The sequence below is a fragment of the Ciconia boyciana genome, chromosome 3, assembly GCF_034638445.1.
Source record: "Ciconia boyciana chromosome 3, ASM3463844v1, whole genome shotgun sequence".
NCBI classification, from domain to species: Eukaryota; Metazoa; Chordata; class Aves; order Ciconiiformes; family Ciconiidae; genus Ciconia; species Ciconia boyciana.
This window is the reverse complement of record NC_132936.1, coordinates 97,853,036-97,874,943: the sequence shown is the minus strand read 5'-3', so window position 1 is coordinate 97,874,943 and position 21,908 is coordinate 97,853,036. Positions and strand designations below refer to the sequence as shown.

Here is a 21,908-nt window from a genome sequence, read left to right as displayed (position 1 = left end):
GCTGTGAATGCTACTGCTGAAAGCAAACCCCTGAATCCACCACATGAGGGTTTTTCCTGCTTGATAATGCTAAACAGCCTGGAGCCTGCATCCAGGGTTCTGGGTTCAGTCCAGCTCTCTTTTTTTAGGGTTTTTAGGGTTTTTTGTTTGTTTATTTTTAGGACAAACTGCTGATTTTGTTTTCCTGTTTCTCTTATGGCTGTACATTTTAAAACTTCAATGATAATGAGATCAGTATTGCTTGGAAGTATATTGTTCTGCTTTCTCCCCATGTGAAACCTTTGTCTTGGGTTTGTAATACTGAAAGTGGTTGTTGGTAGGTTATGGTGGTGTCCTGAAAGGAAAATGGTAATAGCACACAGAGATAATAAACAGAAAAACCAAGCTTTTACTTGACTGGTTTGAAAACTAACTGCTTGGTTTTAATCTTGATTTTAAATTGACCAACTGAAGCCTCAAAATTTGAATAATCCATTTTAAACTTCCTTTGTGCTTGTGCCACTTAATTTTCTTATTTTGTTGTTTTGCAGAACTATTTAAAACATGTAGGTTTGCATTCAGTAAGCATAGGTCTGGTATTAAAATTGTTCATTCTAGCTAATCAGAGGATGTATCATCCACTTGTTCATCCACTTCATTAGAGTCTTTAATTTTGACATTTGCTTGTGTGTCATTCATTTTCTAATATGGTTTTCTACAGGATGATTAATTTCCTAGGTGAGATTTGTATTCAGCTGCATTTGTTTGGAAATTAGAGTAAAACGTACAGTTAAAGATGGCTTAATTGCAAAGCTAAGTTCTGATAAATCTACTTTTTCCTCCTCTCTTTAAAGAATTTGATTAAGAAAATCTTTTCAGTTGGCAAGTGAAATTCATTTGTTTACAGACAATGTTTTAACTCAGTGTTTCTGATAAGTGTTAAAACTGGTAAATTTCTTGTTATGTGTGCATTTTTTTGATTCGTAGATTAAAATGGGAAAAAATAAGCTTTCCTGTTTTGGTTTTATTTAATCAAAGCTTTGTTGGTTCATCAGCTTTGAAAAGCTTATCATTGAACTAAATTAGTGGAGAGAACCGAAATAGAGAAAGAAACGTGGGTTTTTTTCTTGGTGTGTGGTTTTTTTTTTAGTCTTCCCTGGAAGAGAACGCCTCTATTTTAAAGACTCATTTCAGTACTTCATCAAACTCTTAATTCAGATCCTAAGCCAGTAACTTCTCCAGTTGAATTTTTTTACTAAATACTACCGATCCCATAGTGCAAGGATATATTCCATTCAAACAATGTTAATGGGTTATTGTGTGTTAGACATAACTTAAACAGCCTTAACTTTAAATAGAGTCCTTCTGAAAACAGAATTTCCAGTTAGCTTCTCTGGGATGAGATTTTTGTCCACTTAGTTTTTGATGAATGAGATGGCAATACCAAAACTGTTGAGTGTACTGGAATACAGACTGTGTGGAACGATTTTGAGTGACAGTAGTTTGAACAACTTCAAGTACAGATAAACTGAGTTTGGAAACATGTAGCTTTGTAGGGCCGTAATTTATTTAATAATCTTCTTTTGAAAGTGAATTTACACTTCTAACTTCTTTTTGCAGGAAGCATTTTTAATTCAGGTCATGTTTTACAAATCTGTTAACAGGCTATACGTGCACTTTCTGAACCTGCTCTTCATTTCAGAGGGCATAACATTTTGCAAGGTGTGTTCTTCTTTTTCCAGGTGAATGTTTGGAATACCGTTCTGCCTCTTGGATGCCAAAAAACCCCTCCCTGTGGTTATGCATACTCTTCTGCTTGGGATCTTTTCCACAGGCTGATTTTTAAGAGTTCTTGAAGTTCTCTAAGAAAAACTTTGCTGTAACACCTAAAAAGAGATAGTGTGGGGGGATCTTACTATTTAAGGACATACCTTGTCTTGTCAACTGAGACAAGTGTAGGAAATGGATTAATGGAAGGTCAATGGCATTTTTTCCATGTTCAATAAATAATTTTCTTTGTCCTCTCTGGGCACTAATGGGGGAAAGTAAAAGCATGTTGTAATTGCACATGTCAAGATAAAGATGATCCATTTCTGCATTATTGTTCAGTAGCCACATGACGACAAGGAAGATATCCAGATCTGCTAGTGGTAAAAAAAAGAGGGAACACAGCTCTTCCTCCCCTCCTTCCAGCACAACTGACGTGTTGTCATCTGTCCGTCGTCCCCCCCCCCCCCCCCCCCCAAAAAAAAAAAAAAAAGCTGAGTTTTCATCCTGCCTGCATTGCTACTACTGGCTGATACGGGGGCAACGTGCTATAATATACTCATTTAGCAGAAATGGAGAGTATGTTGTAAGGGGCAGGGAAAATCCCAAGAGCCTGAATTCTCTTCCTACCTGTCCCCATTATTTTCAGTGTCAATTATTGTGTCGTTTAGGCGCTGTTGACACTGCTTACTGTAGGCTTTTACTTGAGAGTCTAAGTATTCTCTACCCTAATCGTCCTATTTAGACCAGGAGAGTTGTTACTTTAAAATGTGCTGACTTCACTGGGGCTCCAATTCACTACTGTCTGGAACCTGCCCACCTTGGAAGTGACAATATTCGCTGAGGCACTTGAGTTCCTTGTAGTGTTCAGGAGAGCAGCTAAGACTTTCCTAAAGACAACATCAGTGTTCCTCGTAGTCTTTAGGAAAGCTTGTTGATTGTGCTGAGTCAGAATTATACTGGGCATGAAGTTAGGAGAAAAGCATAGGTTTGGGTGAAAGTTGTGGGAAAAATTATCTGAAACTTTGCTTTCTTTTTTTTCATACAAATATATTGCTCTTGGGTGGTAATGGTCTTCATGAAGATGACTGACACTTGGCAGTATGCAGCTGTGTTAACCTAGATGTTGCTTTTGAGGTGATATACTGGCTTCCAGTAGTCTCCTCCTATTCCTTAACTGCTGTTTCTTCTACTGGCAGCTACTCAGTGAGATTACTTTCGCCAGTATTTTCAGCTATTGCTGTGACTAGAACTGCAATGGAAGAAAAAAATTGTTTGCTTTTTAATTATTTTTTTAAATTAAAAAGAGTCTGTCGGGGCAGGACACAAATTCCTTGATGTTGGAATCCTTCTCTGATGACTAAAAATGGGTGAGATTCATATCTCTGAGCATTGAGATCTGTGGGGAGATGGGTTCCTTTAAACAGAGCCTAAATAATAAAACTAGTTTTCTTGCCTGACAGTTAGGAAAACTGAGTCCCAACCATAAGGAGGTATGATGCAGTATGACATTAAAAACTGAGTAACTGAGGGTAAGGCATTTTGTTGGCAGAACTTGTTTTTGCTTTTGCTTGACAAAAAACTGCATCTTTTAAATGTTAATCCACATCAGAGAGAGAGAGAGACTTTGTTCTATACCTGGTATACACTTCAAAGTGCTAATGTTCACAAGTCTGCCAGCTAGACAGGAAGCATGCTGTTTATTCACGTTGGCATCAGAGTAGCTGTCTGATAGGCAAAAGCCTCAGTTTGTAGATGCTGATGTCTTGATAAAAGGGCCTAATGTTAGTATGTCTTATTTGGGTTTTCAGAACAGAAATTTAAGAGTTTGGAGTTGCTCTTATGTTGTGACAGTGATGACTTTGAAGCTGTTGCATGTTGGTGAATTGTGTGCCTTGGTGCTGCTGCTTTCCAGCTTGGATGTGAGAGTTGCCAGGCCTAGCCTTGGCATTCTTGGTGCACTTAGGCTTCCTGTGGCAGCTGGGGAAGCAGGTTTTGCTGCTGTGCTCCATGAGCTCTTCTCTCCTGTTGGATAGGGTAGTTGCCTTTTTTCTGTTTGCATTTTAGTAGTTTGTTTAGCACAATCTGCTATGCACAAATGCAGCATGGGTGTGATTTTTAGACTGCTGAGGAGGGTTAGCTGTAGGCCACTAAATGCAAATAACTGAACTTTAACAAAAGGAAAAAAGTTATTTGCTTTTTCCGCTTTCCAATGTGATTTGGTTTCTGTGATGGTAAAGTTTTGTTAGTCTTCCACTCCCTTCTCCACACACAATTGCAGGTGCTGGTTGCACACACGCACAAAACCTTTTCTGCTTTCTTTAGTTCTTCTAGAACTAAAGTTTTAGAAGAATAATTTCACATGCTTTTTTGAGGAAACAGAACAAGGAATGCACAATGTTTGTGTGGTAACAATAAGATAACACGCTACACTTCTTTTCACTAAAAGAAGACACATACAAATGTACTCTCAGGTGGCCTAAGCTAGAAGTAGCTTTTAGATGGCTATGATGCCATCCCCATGCTGAGGCTGTGTTGTGTAGCATGATATGTGTGGCTATGGGAAGATTTCCATGTGCTGGTTTACTTTGGAGTAAGCTCTGGATGTCTTTGACTGTCTCTTAGGTGATAGGGGAACAAGCCTGTTAGTCCTCACAGGCTATTTCTGTTCTAAAAAATTTTAAGTAGAATTGGCTTGAGTGCTTGATACAAATCAGCATAGTAAAATCTGAATTGCCCTCCCCTCTTCTCCTTCCTGCTCCCAAAGTACACATGAACGTGGTACTTCTCATTCAGTGACTGTGACTGCAGCTAGAAGAGAACTTTCTCACTGTTGATGCTGCCTGGCAGTGATGCAGGTGAGCTCAAGCTGAATAAATCCCAATACTTGGTCATCAGCACCATCTCTCTGCCTCGTACCCCATCCACTTTTCATTTTTTTCTCTTCTGCTTCTGTCTGTTATATTTAGACCAGGGAAAAAATTTAATTCTTGCAGCATGCTGTGAAAGTTTATGGATGTGGATGGTGTTGACAAAGCCCTTTAGATGTGGGGCTATAAGAGATTGCTGTTCTCCCCTGTGTTTGCTGTGCCCCAGAGCATCGCTCCAGCAGAGGTGTATCTCCTTAACTCCTATCAGATGTGTCATGGAATGGAGGTGGCTTCTGGTACCAGGACAATTAATACGTTCTAGCGGTGGTCCCCAAAGTGGGGTGTGTGTGCCCCAGGGGGTGTACAATATTGTTTAGTTTTGGGGTTGTTTAGCCTGGAGAAAAGGAGGCTCAGGGCAGACCTTATCGTGCTTTACAACTACCTGAAAGGAGGTTGTAGCGAGGTGGGTGTCGGTCTCTTCTCCCAAGTAACAAATGATAAGACAAGAGGAAATGGCCTTGAGTGGCACCAGGGGAGGTTTAGATTAGATATTAGGAAAAATTTCTTCACCAAAAGGGTTGTCAAGCATAGGAACAGGCTGCCTAGGGAAGTGGTTGAGTCACCATCCCTGGACGTGTTTAAAAGACGTGTAGATGAGGTGCTTAGGGACGCGGTTTAGTGGTGGACTTGGCAGTGCTAGGTTAACAGTTGGACTTGATGATCTTAAAGGTCTTTTCCAACCTAAATGATTCTAAGGTGATCCACTGGGGTGCAGGAGAAAAATATTGGAACTTCTATTTATAATTATTGTTTCTTAATTTTAAAGATTTTTTTTAAGCTTTACTAATGTATGGGATTGACAGTGGTGCCCTTGCTCAGTCTGAGGGTCCCGTGTCACATACAGCCTATGAAGTATCTTGTGGAAGAGTGGGTGTTCCACAGTGCGGAGAGGCTCACAAGGACACCCTCACTTGTTCGTTCACTTCCAGTGTATTGCAGTTCACGTGTGCCTTGTTAAGTGGAGTTATGTATTATATTATAGAGTCTTAACTAAACTAACCCTCATGAAATAGACAAGTAGCTTAAAGATTCCATCAAAGAAACTGCAGATTGCAGGTAATACTAATAACATGAGCACAAGTGAACGATAAGAAAATAGCAGAGCTGACACTACTCCTGCATGAGCTCTTAATCAGTCATACTACTAGGTAAAAGCAATGACAGTGTAATCGGATCTAATCAGCGATGTTTAAAGTCCAGTGATACTCAGTTCAGTACTTTAAAAAAATTCATTAAACTTAACGATAAATGTTTAGAAGCCTCTTTTAAGGTTTCTTACATGAGAGCAAAAGTTGAAAAACCACATACCATTGGGGAAACACTTGTTCTTCTTGCCACGATAAAATGGCTGAAGTAATACACAGAAGACAGGGCAACAAACTAAAATGCATTCCTTTGGAAGACACGTAGAATACATTGCCAAAGACTTGAAGAAACAAGTATTAGAACAAATTATGTCGTGTGGGAGACTTGCTATTCAGTTGCACAAAAGTACAAATGTTTTTAATAGGTCTCAGCGTAAGGAGTTTGCTAGATTCTGGTTCAATAATGAAATACACTTGGCAGCAAAGTGGAACCTAGAAGTGCACAAAGTGCTATAGGATGTCATCAATGGGGTTAACTTTATAAACAAAAGACTCTTAAACAGAATCTTTACAATACTTTATAATGAGATGGGGAGTGACTATGAAAGTCTTTTGTACCACACCAAAGCTCACTGGTTGTCTCGTGGCAAAGTGCTTAAAAAAAGTTGTCAAACTTAAAGATGAGTTGTGCCTTTTTGCTTTTACAAGAAGTCAAGTGTTCTGAATTTGCTGACCTTTTCTGTGATGACAGGTGGCTGTCAGTAGCATGCTACCTAGCAGGTATTTTTGAAAAAATAAACACATAAATATATAATATACACACACTGCTTTACAATGTATTTATAACTATATGCATATGTTGGGTGTGCATGCTCAATTTTCTTTTTACTCATGGGGTGTATGATCAAAAGAGTTTGGAGACCACTGTATCACAGGTTAAAGATAAGGTTCAAAGACCTGTCATGAAGCTTAAAAGCAGCCAGCTGATAGGCAGCAGGTCTTGATATGCTCAGGAAGATGAGCATCTTTGGATTAAGGCTGGTGATTTCTGCTATGCAGTAAGATATGCAGTGTGATGCAGAGCCTACATGGCATTGATCCAGGGGTAGATGACTGAGGTTGCATCTCAGAGGAGTGCTTGCCGCCTTCTGGCTTCACAGCCCCTCAATCAAAAGGCTGTCCTAGTTTTAACAGTCAGCTTTAGCTGTAACTACAAGTCTAACCAGATAGAGTACTTAACTTCAAAATAATTGGAGTAACATTGTCAGCATTGGTTTATTGCACCTAGGGGGAAGGCTGGGAGTAGGGATCTTGAGTTCTGCTTTGATGCAACTAAGCAGCCTTGCACAGGTTACTTAAATTTTCAGGATTCATTCCCTGCTTATGGACAAAAAGGTCTTCAGATAATTTTATTCAGGTTTACTGGAATTTTCCGCCTTTCTACCTTTGAGACTTTTACATGAAAGATACCCCAAGATTATAATGGATTGCTGGGAATACTGGGCTGTTGTGTAGCAACAATCCTGTATAAGAGGAAGCAATGGTGAAAGAAGTTTGCGCAGCTTTCTTGCAAAAAAAAAAAAAAACTTCTGCCCACCTTTCACGAAGTGCAGTATGAATGAATGTGTTCAAAACCAAGAGCTTCGAGGCCATTCTTACCCCTCTTCTCTTTGCATTGCAAATAAATCCTCCTGAAAACTCATAGCTTAATTACTGGGGAGATGAGTGTCAAGATCCATGATGTGAATTATTTAAACTGCTATGAATTGTGGCAGAAATAATACATAGTGCTGGGTCTTGCTTATGTCAACCTAATCCCGACTGCTGCTTTGGCTTGTTGAGGTTCAGGCTATTTTGCTTTCTGAGACACTGTAATGTAATAGGTTGATTGAGGGCTGTGCTCCTAAGTTCAAACCTTAGCTGGCAGGGCGGGCTGGTCATAATACCATCTCTAAAATGGTTTGGTTGTGCTTTTGAATTTTGTCTTTGAAAAGTGTTCAGTATTCTGCTGAACTTTGATTAGTCAGCATGCATGTGTATATGTTTGAAGAGCTAGTCTTAAAAATAGTCTTGTTTCAATGCTAATTGATTTTCTAGAGCCACATATCTGGAGTAGGCTGAAGGCTACATGCTAGAAATGAAGTGCACCCTCCCCTTGGGGACAGCTACCCAGAATGACCTGGCGTTTGCCACAGGGTGAGAACGTGCACACAAAGAGTTTCCTTGCAGCAGTTACCATGCGATATGTTCACACCAGCCTTACCTCAAGACAAATTGCTTATCTTCCTGTAGCTAGAGTAAAACTATTGCATGCACTTAGCTGAGCAGCACACTGGTGTCTGGCCAGGATGACCTGCCTGTGTGGTGCAGGAGCATAGGTACTGTAACCTTGCTCTGCAGACTGGGGCTGATGCTGTTGGCAGGGCTGTAAGTTCCACCCTAAGTGGTCTTTTGCTTCAAGTTGCCATAGCTGTGTTCAACACGAGTGTAACACCAGGACACAAGAGGTAGGCTTCACGCTCTGTGTGCTGTTGTGTTTCTTTGATTCCTTCCTTAGATTGCCAGGTAGCTCTGATGCTCCTGGGCTACGGGTTTTAGCAGCTGCAGGCTAACGCTGTTGGTGAAATTAGTGTGCTGCTGCTGACCCTGAATTCTTGCACCTATGAACCCACCATTCCCCCGTTGTGTAAATTCATCCAAATACAGGAAGCCAGAAAGAAGTGTGCGTAAAAAGGAAAATGAAAAGAACCTGAGCGGATTGGTATATTCCTCCTACTCAGAAGGAGGAATGCTGCTATTTGGTGAAAAACTAGTTTATGAACTGGAGGAAAAGAAAGCTGCCTTGCCCTCTTCTTGTCCCTGGCAGTTGTGCAGTCTCCATCTATGTGCTGAGGCTTTCAAGACCAGGCTGGGTAATGCCCTGAAGCTGGCCCTGGTTTGAGCAGAAAGTTGGACTGTGGACCTCCTGGGATCCCTTCCAGCATGAATTTTCATCTCATTTATGTTGCTGATAATCTGATAACTGCATGTCCATGTGCACATGCATGTTCCAGTTCTGGTAATAACATCACCTCAGAGCATTGGAGCCTACGTGATACGTTGTCTTCCCTTGGCAAGGGCTGAGTGAGATGAAAGTGGAAATAAGCCTTCATAAAATCTCCCCTTTCAGGTTTCCATAAGTGAGAGCAGTGCATTTCAGCCCTAGGAAGAAATTAGTTCAGTGACACCTCTTACAAACCTTACAGGTTTGTTCTTTTTCTGACATAAATGCAGATTAGCTTTAGAAGGGGAGAAGGGGCAAAGATTATAGAGAGATCAAGAGCCAGAGATGAATCTTTGGGAGAACTAGAGGAGGTGAATGGAAACTTATCTTTATGCAGGAAAGAAAAGCAGTGTTTCTATACATAGAAAGCTACTGCCTCTGGAGTGGGTAGAAAGAGTTTGTCCTTTTAAAAAGGATAATCCGGAAGCATATGTCTCTTTAAATCTTGAGCCATACTCTATTAGAAATCTGTAGCTTCATTATATAAAAAGTTCTGATGGTATATATGTATGTATATATTTAAACTTGGGCACCTGATTCATATGAGAAAAATCTTAGCATAGGTAAGTTATAAGTTGGTATTGTCTTACCATAACTGGTTGTGAAAAATACCCAAATCCCTTTACCTTAACCAGCTACCAAGAAAGCATATGGCTTTATGCTTTAGTCAGAAGCTAATTCTGTCTTAGCAAGAGCTGCACTGTTCTTGCGAAATCCAGCATGGAAGTAGCAGGCACTTTTGTGGCTTTCTGACACTTTTTGGGAACTGAGTTGAATTTAAAATTTATGTTGTGCTGCAAAGTTTTTTTCCGTGCTGATAACTGGGGGATGGAGAAGAGTTAGTGGAATTTGTGCTCTCAGGACCGGAGGGCTTGTAAACAGTCTTGTCCAACTGCACCTTGAGCAAACTGTAGTTGTTGGGGCTTTGCACTGTGAGAACTGAATTGGTGGCTGCAAGAGTAGGGAACTTTTGTTGTTATTCTTCTGTTCTTCACTTTGTCTGCTGGATTTGCAGTCTGCTTGTTCTAATTTTTCTTTTCATTGCATTTCTGTGGTACGGAAGAATAGCTCTGTTCGGATTCTGTAGAAGATTTTATACTCTGATGACATCAGGTCAGTGCGTATGGTATTAACAGAAAGACCCATGACTAATGTCACATCGTGTGGGTCATTTTTCCCTCTTGCCCTTTACAAGTAGAAAAATGTGTGCAATGTAGCATAGTATCTGTTTTAATACACTGTATATTGCTCTGTACTTACTGTGGCAAGAAACCTTTTTGGAGATGTTCGTTCCCCTGTCTCTGATCAGCCCCAGCTCTGTTTCTGACCGCATGGATGGGCATGTTTGTTGTCAGTACTTGGTGCTGGCAAAGGCTGCTTGCTGTCCTCCCCCACATCAGAGCTTAGAGATAGTAGCTCCTTGCAGTGGGCTGTAGCATGTATGTAAATGGCTTTTTATCAGCCTGTTCTCTCTGTGTGACATCTCCCATGATAACCACCCCCATACAGACTGTGCTAGGATGGCTCTTGCTGTTTGATTAAATGCTGCATGTGTATGAATGTCAGTGGACTGTACTGGATTTCTTTCAGGGCCCTCGGCCCCACTTTGCACTTAAGGGGATGGTGTCTCTGAAATGCAACACTTCTTAAAATTTACTTTCAATTAAGGAAAATTACTAGAAATTCAGAGGTAGATAAAACTGAGATCTAAGAAGAATATTTGTAGGCTGATTGTTCTAGCTTCAGCACTGGATGGTTTCTTTTTCTGTATAGAGAGTTAACATCCTCTTTTCCCCTTCATTACGTAGCAACAGGGTTAGGAAATAGAAGCTTTGAAATAACAGGAAAACAACCCATGATATAAAGCCAGAGACTTCATAGATGGACTAGGAGACAAAATCTGTAATGTTGGATGCTGCACAAGATGTATGTCAGTAGAAAGGAGAGAACACAGAATGGGCATTAGTTAAAAGCAGCAAAATGATCATCGTCCCTGTCCCCCACACACTGTCAGTTTGAAGTAAATCCATTCCCCCTGCTCTGCCCTGGTCTGGATTTTCAAAGGTGAAGGCTACTAAGGTGTTCTTCCAAGGTATAGGTCCTTGAGGGAACGTGCTGTGTATTTCTTGGGAGAGGGCAGAAGGAGTGGGGAGCCACCTCCTGAGCTTGCACTAGTTGGGCATCTTCTCTTCTCAACCCACTGAACTAACTGCTCATGTCTGGCTCAAATGTAAGACATGAGATAAGGAAACCCCTAGCAGAGTAACCAAGGGGACAAAACAGAAACATTGAACATGAGAAGTAAACAAAGCTAAGGCTGCCTAGGAACCTCAGGCTCCTGCAGCATGAGCGCTCGTACTGCGTTGTTCATAATGGGGAAACCTGGCTCCCCATTGCCACCCCACAGTGGTTTGTTGTCAGGCACCTGAAATGAGCTGTGCTGAGGTGCTGTGCCTCCTGGCATTGTGGGGGCCCAGGAAAGCGTGGCTCCTGGTATGTGCAGTGGCTCCTCGTGGAGCAGAATCCTTTGCCGTATGCTGCAGCAGTCTAAATGGCTTCCTTGGAGAGGCTGTCCAGACAGCTGAACTCTTTCTTCTTTCATCACCTCTGTGGATCTGTGCCAGGAACACTAGGATTTTGTGTTGCATCTTACATGTTTTTCATTGGTGTTAGGGAGTGTTGTTTTATATAAAACTTATTGGGAAGCATGTGCTGAACTTTTTACAATCCGTGTTGGGCTACTGGGCATCAGTGCAGTTGTTTGGTGTAGAAGACCTGAGTTTCCAAGCAGTGGTGTATTGTAGAGATCCAGTGTGGCATAAGAACCTACACTGATCAGAATAAAATTGGTATGTGGATGTGTAGCCTCTCCAAATAGATTTAGAGATATAAAGGATGTCATAGTGTGATGCCAAACAAGGACCTGATAATAAAAGATTTTCATGTAGGGACACTAGCTGTAGGTCTTCAATTAACATGCTCTTTGTAAGTGGGGTTTGATGATGATACAAGAAAGAATTTTAGTAGTAGAAAACCCAGGGTTTTTTCCTTTTTTTAGAATAGAGGATGATCTTGTGGTTAAGAGTCTCTTGTGCCTTGCCAAGAGCTTGCTGTGTGTCCATGTGCAATTTGCATGTGCTCACATTTTCCAAGAGAGGCCTCAGATTTTCTGACTTCGTTTTGGTATCGTTTTCCAGTTTTTTTTCCCCCCTCAAAACTGCTGCTTATTGAAAGCTTCACTTCGAATAGTGGATGCTTAGAAATTCTCAAATCCAGTGCCAGGGTGTTTCTGAAACAGCACTTGCGTTGAAGCACCCAAAATCTATAGCCATCTTTGGAAATGTAGGCCTTGATTTCTCTGCTTGCTCATCCCTGCCAGAGGGATTGTATGTCCTTTCTTCATAAAGTGTCTGAAAGGCACTGTGGAAGTGTGCAGTGGCACTGTGTGTTAGAGCAGCACGACAAAAATGCCTTGCATGTGTAGGAATTATATTTTCCTGGGGGGTTTTCCTGAAAGTCACTAAAACAAGGGGGGAACCCACCTATGGAAAAACTTCCCTGTCAGCTGGTAAATGAAGGAATAACACAGCCATACTGCTGTTGGTGGGTTCCAGTTAAAGAAGGTGTTGCCATTTTGCAGGTCTCTCACTGGAGCGCTCAACCAACTCAATTGCCTCACGTGCTCGACTGTGTGAAAGGGAGGAGGAAGTTATGGCTTGTTTTGAGACAGCATGTGTCATTGCCCAGGTGTACTTGCAGGACCTTGAAAAGGTAAGAAGAAATGTGCTCAGAGTGTTACCTGGTGGCCTGGGTGGAATTTCCAGGGTTTTGACAGCAAAAATGATGAGGAAATGCCAAGTGATCATAGACAATAAGGAGTACGAGAACAAGTTGGAAGGAGTGAAGTGTCTCAGTATATAAGCAGTTACAAAACAGCAGTTTGTCTGGTCTCTGTTTCCTCTGAGAATGAGGTTTGGAAACCAGTTTTGCCTGTGGTAAAGCACTGAGTACTTCAGATATGCTCCAGCTGTATCTCAAGTTTAGCTCTTACTAAAGAGGGACTACAAGCTTTGCATAGGAAGTGCCAGCATGAAGGAACCCAAGGCATTTAATGTATCTGCTGTGTAAATGATACACAGTAGTGGATATTGAGATCCCTAACGAGCTGAAAGTAACCTGTTTGGGTCAGCCATAGCAGTTCAACTGCCTGTGCTTCACCTTCTCCAAATGAAACTGGAGGAACCTAGATCATTAGTAGCAAGTAGCTGCTTGGTCAGTGGTTGGCTAGGATGCTGAGTAAGATGAATACTGTGAGCCCTCCGCTGAGCTGTAATATGTGGCACTGATTTGCTGGGCACATGCTTAGTGGTCTCTATCACTGTAACTTTGCCTAGCTGAGTTTAACAGGGCACACCATGTGCTTCCATGCCCATCCTTTGCCGCACATTGTGACACCAGCAGCACTGATAGCAATGCATGTTACCTGTTCTTCTGTAACTTAATGGCCTTTGACATTCAGACCAGATATTTCTGCTCTTCTCAGCAGCAGAGGTGTGTGTCTGTTCCAGGTTTTGTTTTTAATTGCATTCAAACAAGAAAAAATGAACTTAGTGCATCGATAAAAATTCATTAACAAAGCCAGTTAACAAGTTGTCTGGTCTGTTTCTTTGTAGGAAAAAGCTTCAATTACTTTTTTATTTAAAATTAAGTACTGTCCTTCCCTTGTGGAAGGATGAGTTCCTGCCAGTACTGGGCACTGTAAATGTTTTTACTGACAGCTTGTGTTGTCTTAGAAGGGGAAGAGTTTGAACTGTAATTCATTCATCTTCTGGACACGGAGGCAAGGATGCAGGATTACTGATAGATGTACTAAAAGTCCATAGGCCTTCTCCAGTCCTGGATGTAAAACTCTGCTTTGGAGAGCCCGCACAGGGCAACTTTCAGCAATTAAAGCTGTTTGTTACCAGTAAGCAAAAGCAAGAAGGGTTTGATAGGAGAAACAGAAGAAAGGCTAAGATTCTTCCATCAGGACTCCTGATAGCTTACTAACTCTTAACAAATATTTATGTAAGGTTAAGCTATACATACCTACTCAAACATTGCATTAATATTTCTGTGCAAGATGCTGGATCTGTGTGGTTGGAGTAGTACTTCTGAAGCCCTTGGTATTAATGTGTAGCTTTCTACTTAATTAAAGGTTGGAAAGTAATAAGAGATGGTGTTTCAAAACTCATATTGCATGCAGAATATTTCATGGAAGTCACTGTATAGTTTATTTTAAAGTTGACTTTGAAAGGTTTTTGAATAGCTAATGACAGTAAGTTTTCAAGTAGTCTGAGGAGGAATGTAATGGCAAAAGCTAACGTTTTATTTCTGGAGACGTCTCTGGCTCATGAGGAACTGGCTAGTTCAAACAGTTGTCTGTAATCCCAGATATTTCTTTCCTCCCCTCACAGACCTTAAACAACACACATTCAAGGAGTATCAAGGGCAGCAACGTGACTTACTCTGAGTTTGAACTTTCCTACTTCCTGGAAGCAGCTCTACAGAGTGCCTATGTGACTCATTTAAAGAAGGGGTAGGTGGATGCAGATGTTAATAAAAACAGATAATGTTGCATGTTTTGTCTCAGAACAGATGAAGGTTTATTTCTTTGTATGTGTTCTGTTATGACTTTTGCTGCTGGCTTACCTCAAGTCTCCTCACTGTCCTTCCCTCCCTCCTATTTGTCTCTCTCTGTCTCTCTTAAGAGTCCTAAGCCTTGTTTTTCCAGACCCACAAGTAGGGTGGAGTAGAAAATTTTGTTGTCTTGACTCAGCTCTGTTCCCTGTGGAGATGAGGGGAGTTTGACCGTAAAGAGAAAGTGGAATTTACGCTGCTGTGTGCTTTTAAAATGTTCAGCCACAGGGCCTGGTTTAGAGCTCAGTAAAGTCTGAAGGGTAGTTTGTTTTTGTTTGTTTGTTTATGTAAGGTCTTAAATGTCCTGATCAATACCCCAAATCTGTGTGGTTTTACTAGAGAGAATGCATGCGGGAACAGTGCTGCTCCAGGGTGTTTATTATGCCTCTGAAATACAGCTCCCAGTGAACCTTGGAAGGGCAAGAGGAGTTGGTATCTGCAAGCCTACAGTGAATTTCACCTGAGGAAAACCTTCTCAAGAGCAATTAAAAAGACATTGTAAATGCCCACTTCCAATGGCCATTGGTGAGGGCACACTGTTCCCTAAAACAGGCCATGTCTTCAAAACATCATCAACTCTGTTTAGCTGATGGAGAGATTGCCACATAGGGAGAGTGTCTCTTCCCCATGTGTAAACAGCTATTTTAAGAATCCATCCTTCCTTAGTCCTGTTCTTGCACCATATTATCCCATTTGTTCTCAAGGAATCAGATACTGAATTCCTCCCTGCTCTGTGTAATATTGCTGGTCAAAGTTTTACAAACTTTTTTAAGCAAACCGTCTTTGAAAGTATTTCATTTTGGCTGGTTTTTTTACCTTCACCCCCAGTCAAAGATATTTTCTCTCATTTTCTTCACTCCTCCTCCTTTTTCCTGCTGAGTAAAAATGGAGAAGAAAGTGAAAAATGAGGGGAGATTGAAAGGAAGAAAACTAGGAGGGGGGAATCCCAGCAAAAATCAGTTTAAATTCTTCTGTAGAAAACTGATACAATTTTTTTACTCTGTTGGAGGAGGGGTTGCTTCTTGTTTAGGGCTTTTTTGCTAGTTTTTTTTATCCCCCAAGAATGACTTCAAATGCAACTGTGAATAGCCTCTATGTTCCCTATTCTTTCATTAAAAGCCTGCATGTACAGTGAAGCTGTACTCGTAAGTATATCCATGAGAGGTGCTTCAGGTAAGCCTTGTTTAACCCAAAGGCTTACAAATACACAAAACCCAAATGTTGTGAAATGACCCCTTTAGTCAGGTGAGTACAAGTTTATGTGTAAAGAAAGTACGGATTTATAAGTATAAAGCATAGTCTCAGTATCACCTCGGCAGTAGGGGACAGGTATGTGGTTTTCCCGAGTGAGTTGGTGGTTGACCAGCTGTGGCACAGCGTGTGCTTTCCTAGCCTTTTGCCGTTCTCATGGCGAACAAAAAGCTTAGGTCTTGCCAGTAAGCTCATTAAATATGTAATAAAACCTCATTTACAACATATGGCACTGATGTCCTCTAGGCACCCTTTGAATATCAAACTCACTCATGTTCATTTTATTCAACAACGCTTTAAATTCAGTCTTCATCAGTTCAATATATCCAGTGGGTTGTTTTAGCTATTACTGTGGGCCCTGCTTGCTCCCTTCCCACATTATCGTTATGACAGCCTTAAAAAAAACAAAAACACCCAAACCCTACAGGAAAACAGTTTGGAATAAAAATACATGTGTGATTTAAGCAGCACTTTGATTATAAGCTGAATTGTTGCAACAGCAGCAAAATGTTCTCTGTAGCTGTCTCCTGATGAAAGGACATCCCAGTCAGCGCAATGGAGCTCCTGTGGCTGGGACGGGAGCAGAGCCCCATGAGCTCCTCACCTCCTCCAGTGCAAGCCAGAAACACCAGCCAGGGAAATGAAAGGTCTGGTGGGGGGGAAAGGAGCCTGGTGGGACTCCATAGCTTGTCTCTGCCCCCCTGGCTGATGTTCATGTGTGATTTCTGCCACGAGAGGGCATAAGCAGCATTGGGATATATTAAGGAAAGAGGAGGGAAGTGGGAAGAAGCTTTTTAGGATGCTTCGTGTGTTTAATAAATTTCTCCACCTAATATTGAACAGCTCAAAGAAATGCTCTTGTTCTCCTTATTGCTTCCAGTGTGTTCAGGTAGGAAATAAGCCTTGGATGATGAATGCTCAAGCTGGCAGGGGGGTGGGTCCTGTCAGGTGGGATGTCCTTCCCCAGCAGCACACATGTACAAAAGAAATAGCGAGTGCTTTATTCTTGTCTCACCAGGCAGAAGAGCTGGGGGATATGAGTGGTCTTATGCTTTTGTTCCTACTAGCAGGAACAGGCATACTCCTCTCTGAGCATGGTCAGGGATGCCCTTTTCTCTTGCAGTATGCAGTGGAAAGAAGGCACCCCAGTACAAATCAAAGGTCCAGTCTCCCTTTCAGATGTTGAGCTGCCATCTGTAAGGACCAGCAAGTCTTGCAGCTGTGGAAGTCCCAGATGCTTTTAATAAGATGTTTACTTAAAAATATTGTGTTGCTGGAGACACGTTTCCTGCAGTTGTTTGCCCTGCTGCATCCCAAGAAAGCTTTCTTTTATTCTTCCAGTGAGCAATGTTGATGCGGATGCAGAATATAGGGCAGGCAGATGCTCTTGTACTGTAGGAGGCAGCCAGTTGTCTTTCATGTTAACATCTGCACTGGGTTTTGGGGTTTTTTTCCTGATGTGGATGTACGAAGATTAGGCTCATTTCTTACTGCCTTTCCTTTCAAAGTATTGAACAGGTATTACTACTTTATACTGTTATGGGGGCTTTGGTAAAGATGCTTTTAGTATTTTATTAGGGCAATTAGGCTTCACCTGTGTGAAGTAATGGTTATATGTATGCTGCTCTATTAATGGCACTTGAAGTATGTGTGGAGTTTCACAGACAAGACAAAGTCAGAGCTTTCTAGAGGATGTGGTTGGTTTTGGAACCTCTAAATGGGATGCTTTTGAAGAAAATGAATTTCTGAAAAATAAATATTAAGCACTTATTAGAAATCAGATTTCCTTATGATCCCTCAAGATAGGACCTAAATTACTTTGGAAAACCCTGATGAAAATGCCTAGTAGGGAAAGCTTACACAATTCATTCTTTTCCCTTCTGTCAGTTTTCTAGACTGCTCAGTTCCCGTTTTGAAATTCTGTAGGCTTCTGTTGCAAGGGCAGTTTGAAAGAGTAACTTCATGTATGTGTTGTTTTATGGTAGAATCTAATGTACAAAGGCAGGCAGGACAGTCTCTGCCAGACTAGTCATCTCTTCTGAGGAATTTATGTGGGCTTTCTCGTCACTATCTCCTCTTCAGTCCTCACAATCCAGCACCTTATCCAGGACACTGCAGCTGGTAATTTGGGAGTGAGTTTTACTGTCTACTGGATGGATCTAGATAAGTGCTAAGCTTTTGTTTTGTCTGGGTGGTTTTTTTTTGAGCACCCCACTTCTGTTAGACAGGCTGCCATTAGGAAACTCTAATGTGCTGCTTTGTAGTTACTCGTCTCCTCTCTTCATTCATAGGAATCTGAGGCTTACTTCTTCAGGTGTTTTGTGCCTATGCATGAACAGCTGTTTTAGGAGAAAGTATGAATTTTTTGAAACCTGGGTGAGATGCAAAGATCCAAAAGGAGCTGGGCAGAGGCAGTGGTGTTGCTGCTGTTTTTGTGCTTCAGGTACCGCTTTCCCCTGGAGAGGTGGCTCTGCAAAATGCCATGTAGCCATCTCAAGATGGTCTCTTCCATCTGTTAGTGGCTAACTGTTCTAACAGTTAATGAGTGGGTATAAGATTCTGGTGCCCATGTTGTTGGGGGGACTGTCATTGCAGACCTCTGTGCCTACGGTCCGCTCAGTTCATTATCGATATCTTTCCCAGTAATTTGCATAGAAAACAGTGCATTTATTTATTTTCTTGTGTCTTAAAATTTTGTGTAGTGTTAACCAAAAAATATGACATAAACATGATACGACTGCTTTGATTCATGGACTGGCAATTAATTACCCTGTATTAACAGGGTACTTGTACAAACAAAACAGATTTTCGTGCCGAGCTGGTCTGACTGGACTTAAGGTGCTCTTTGTCACAGTTTGTGCCTATGATTTTCTGTGTTCCTCTTTTAGATTAGCTATAATTGAATCCTAAACTGCATTTAATCACGTTTTTTTAAATGCCTCTCTTGCCACTTTTGTGGCTAAAACCAAAGCAGTTTAATGACCGTGTGCTTTTCTCTTCCTGTTCTTTCTCATTTCTTTTTCTGGCATCTTAGCAGTGCAGTAGGGGCCCATGGACTCCCGACTCATTTAATTTCCATGATCTGATGTTCCCTTATGATGCCATGGCTTGAGGCAACAGTACCTGGGATTTCCAGATAGTCTTCTATCCAAGTCCTGCAGAGGCTCAAGATTGCTTAGTTTCTGATCTAGACAAGATCAAATGGATTCACCATGGATTGCCAGAGGCTTTGTTTGCATCCTCATCCACTTATCTACGTACAAGTATTTCTGTTCAAATGCATACTTTTCTTTTCGTTAACTTCTTCAGGTCCTAATTTAAAAAATCTCTTCAAGTGCGTGTTTAGTATATGAGGGACATCTATTAATGGGACAGTAAGTTCCTTATCACTATGAGTAGAGCAATTCATAAGCTTAACGTGAAATGTGTGCTCAGATGGCCTCCTGGCTTGGAACAGTAGAGCGGAAAGACAAACTCCTGTAGTGAGATATGTTTGCAGACTGCTGGCAGGTGTGCTCTGTCTCTTGTCACAGCTCAATAATGTTCGCTAAAGTTCAAAATATAAAAGCTGCCAAATGAAATCCTCAATCCTGTAGAACTGGTATTGTTGTCAGGTGCTTTGCATATTTCAGAGTTGAGAGCTCAGTGTGCAGAGCAGGTGCTCTCTGAGAGACCCTGACCACAGAAGCACCTCTCTGGGAGGTGGTGAGTGCTGGGTGCTCCTCCCATGCTGCCCACTTTGCACTCCTAACTTCTGCTGAAGGTGTTACTAGGCATTTGTCATGTGGTTCATGGTTTCAACCCTGACTACTTGCAGATGGGCAGTAATTTGCTGTTTATTCTTTCATTCACTTCAGTGCATCAATATTCCTTCCTTTTCTGCTCCCCTTCCCTCCAGAGCAAGGTGTTTCTGCCATGAAGCTTAACCTGGTTTATGGCCTTGTCTAAAAAGTGGAAGTGAAATGGTGCTCTGCTTCTCCGCAAACAAAACTGTCTCTTTTTAGCACATTGTCTAGGTTTTTCATCTCTAAGTATGTGCCAAATGTGGAATAATTGGCTTTGCAAGTGGTCACTAATCTTCTTTCTGATGCTAGTTAATGGAATTCATTGCCACTTTATTAAGACAAATACCATTATCCTAACAAGAAATCTAAACATATGCAGTTTTGAAAATGTTGAGGAACTGTTATACACCATAACTCTTCTATCCAACCTCTTAAGGAGCCCAAGGAAGCACAGGAGATGCCAGTAGTTTTCAGTAACTGAGGAGAGCAGTTGGGCAGGTGCATGTTGTTTAGATGGGGGCATTTATTGACTTTGACTATCTGCTAATAAACAGGATGTGCACAATTCTGTTGGATTTGATGTGACTACTCATGTACACAAATATCACCATGTGCTTTGTTGCTTTCCTCTGTTTAAGGTCCAGAACTGCATCTTTGTAGGTATAGTCTTTCCTAGACCCACAGAAAAACACCAGATGTCTTGGCCCTGTAATTGGAGAGCTTGCTGAAGTGTTAAAGTCCAACTTACAGAAACTTCCTTGAGCTTTTTTCCCTTGATAAATTAAAAGCACATCTTCTACTTGGGAGACAGTGGAAGGAAAAAAAGAAAGACTCTCCACAGGGGCAAGTCTCCTGTGTTTTTGCTCTTGCCTGACTTTGTTGCTTGTCTGTAGATCACCCACAACTAGGTAATCTACAGATTACCTTTAAAGTTTTGAGATGAGTATTGGTTGGAAGTAAGGCCATATGTATTTGCATTCTGTGACCTGGTGACTATAAGCTTTAAGGTGGCATTTTATGTAGCCAAGATTCATTGTAAACATGATCACATTTTACCCCCCCCAACTTTTTTTTTTTAATCAAATGTTTGCCATTGATTCTGGACTGCAGGAAGGTTTGCAGAGCATGAAAGTGGGCACAAGCGCAGTCTGTACTGCTTACCTTCAAAACTTAATCAGATTGACAGGAAAGGTTGTTATGGTATATGGATTTTGTTTTTATGAAATCTAGGCTTTGTCTCACAGAAAATTATCCTGGAATAAGCTGAAGTGGCAGTTAATGTACCAGTACAACTGCTTATCGGGTTGTCTTTATTTCAGTACAGCATTGCTCCTTTTTTTCATAGCTTGTATTTCTTTGGGTAGCTTCCACCCTGCAGTGAAAGTGAGCTGAACCATTTTGTAGTTACTGTGGTGGTAGGGCCATGTCCTTAGCCTTGAAGAGCTTGTAGGCTGCAAGAGTGTTAACTAGTATGTCCAGCGTTTAATCTTTTCCTCTCCGCATCTCTCAGTGCTCAGACACATGATTAAGATACCATTAGGCAACTAGTCTGCTTTAATTGCTCATGGTGTATGCCGAGTAATGTGTGGGGTTTTGTTTCTTTTTTTTTTTGCCTAACCCTCTTTTATTGCAGGTTAAGCTGTGCTTGCAGACAGTTACTGCAACTTAGCTGCCTGATAATAAACTGTTTAAACCACTCTAATTTCATCATGTGTCTGGACCATCAGACACAAGGCGTTTAAGCACCACCTAGAAGGAATCATCATTTAAAAGCATCACGTAAGCTCAATATAATTCAAACAAGTACAATCTGTGTGTATGAAGAGGAGATGTGGATGCTTTTAAGAAGAAGCATCTGCTTCATAAATACGAGCTATGAAAGGCTTCCAAATGTCCCCTCTGTTTGTCAAATGTGAATGTGATCTTCTCTTAGGAAGCCATCTGGAGTAGGCATGCTACAGTCACTGCCTCGCTCGGTGCCATTGTCCTATCTGTGCCTCAGAGTGACTTGTCTCGCTACTGCACACTCAGTATTAGTGATTGTTTCATGGGTTTGTTTGAATGTCAAGTTTGTTGCCAAGCTTTGGTGCATCATAAAAATATTTTGTGTCCAATGTGCTGGTTTTTGTTTTTTTTTATGATTTCCCCCCCCCCGCCTTCCCCATAGAAATATTGTGAAAGGAATGAGGAGTCTGCGAGAAATACTACGGACTGTGGAAACAAAAGCTACTCAGACCTTCAAAATGGTAAGGGGAATGAATGGGAGATGGGAAGGTGGGGTAATCTGGTATGTAGGAATTGTCTCTGTTTATTAACCAGTACAGTAGGACAAAAATGTATTTGTCCTCACTTGATTGATTGCTGCCTTTTTTTCTTTCTTTCTCTCTTT

The 21,908-nt window shown here is 41.3% G+C and overlaps 1 protein-coding gene across 5 annotated transcripts in view; it reads left to right on the top strand.

Moving 5' to 3' along the window:
- TTC7A (tetratricopeptide repeat domain 7A) overlaps positions 1 to 21,908 on the top strand; it is a 181,143-nt gene that overhangs the window by 9,314 nt on the left and 149,921 nt on the right. For all 5 annotated transcript variants that reach the window (XM_072856744.1, XM_072856741.1, XM_072856742.1 and 2 more), the window contains 3 exons: positions 12,445 to 12,575; positions 14,261 to 14,382; positions 21,687 to 21,765. In XM_072856744.1, the coding sequence (XP_072712845.1) occupies positions 12,445 to 12,575; positions 14,261 to 14,382; positions 21,687 to 21,765 (332 nt within the window). The remainder of the gene's footprint in view (positions 1 to 12,444; positions 12,576 to 14,260; positions 14,383 to 21,686; positions 21,766 to 21,908) is intronic.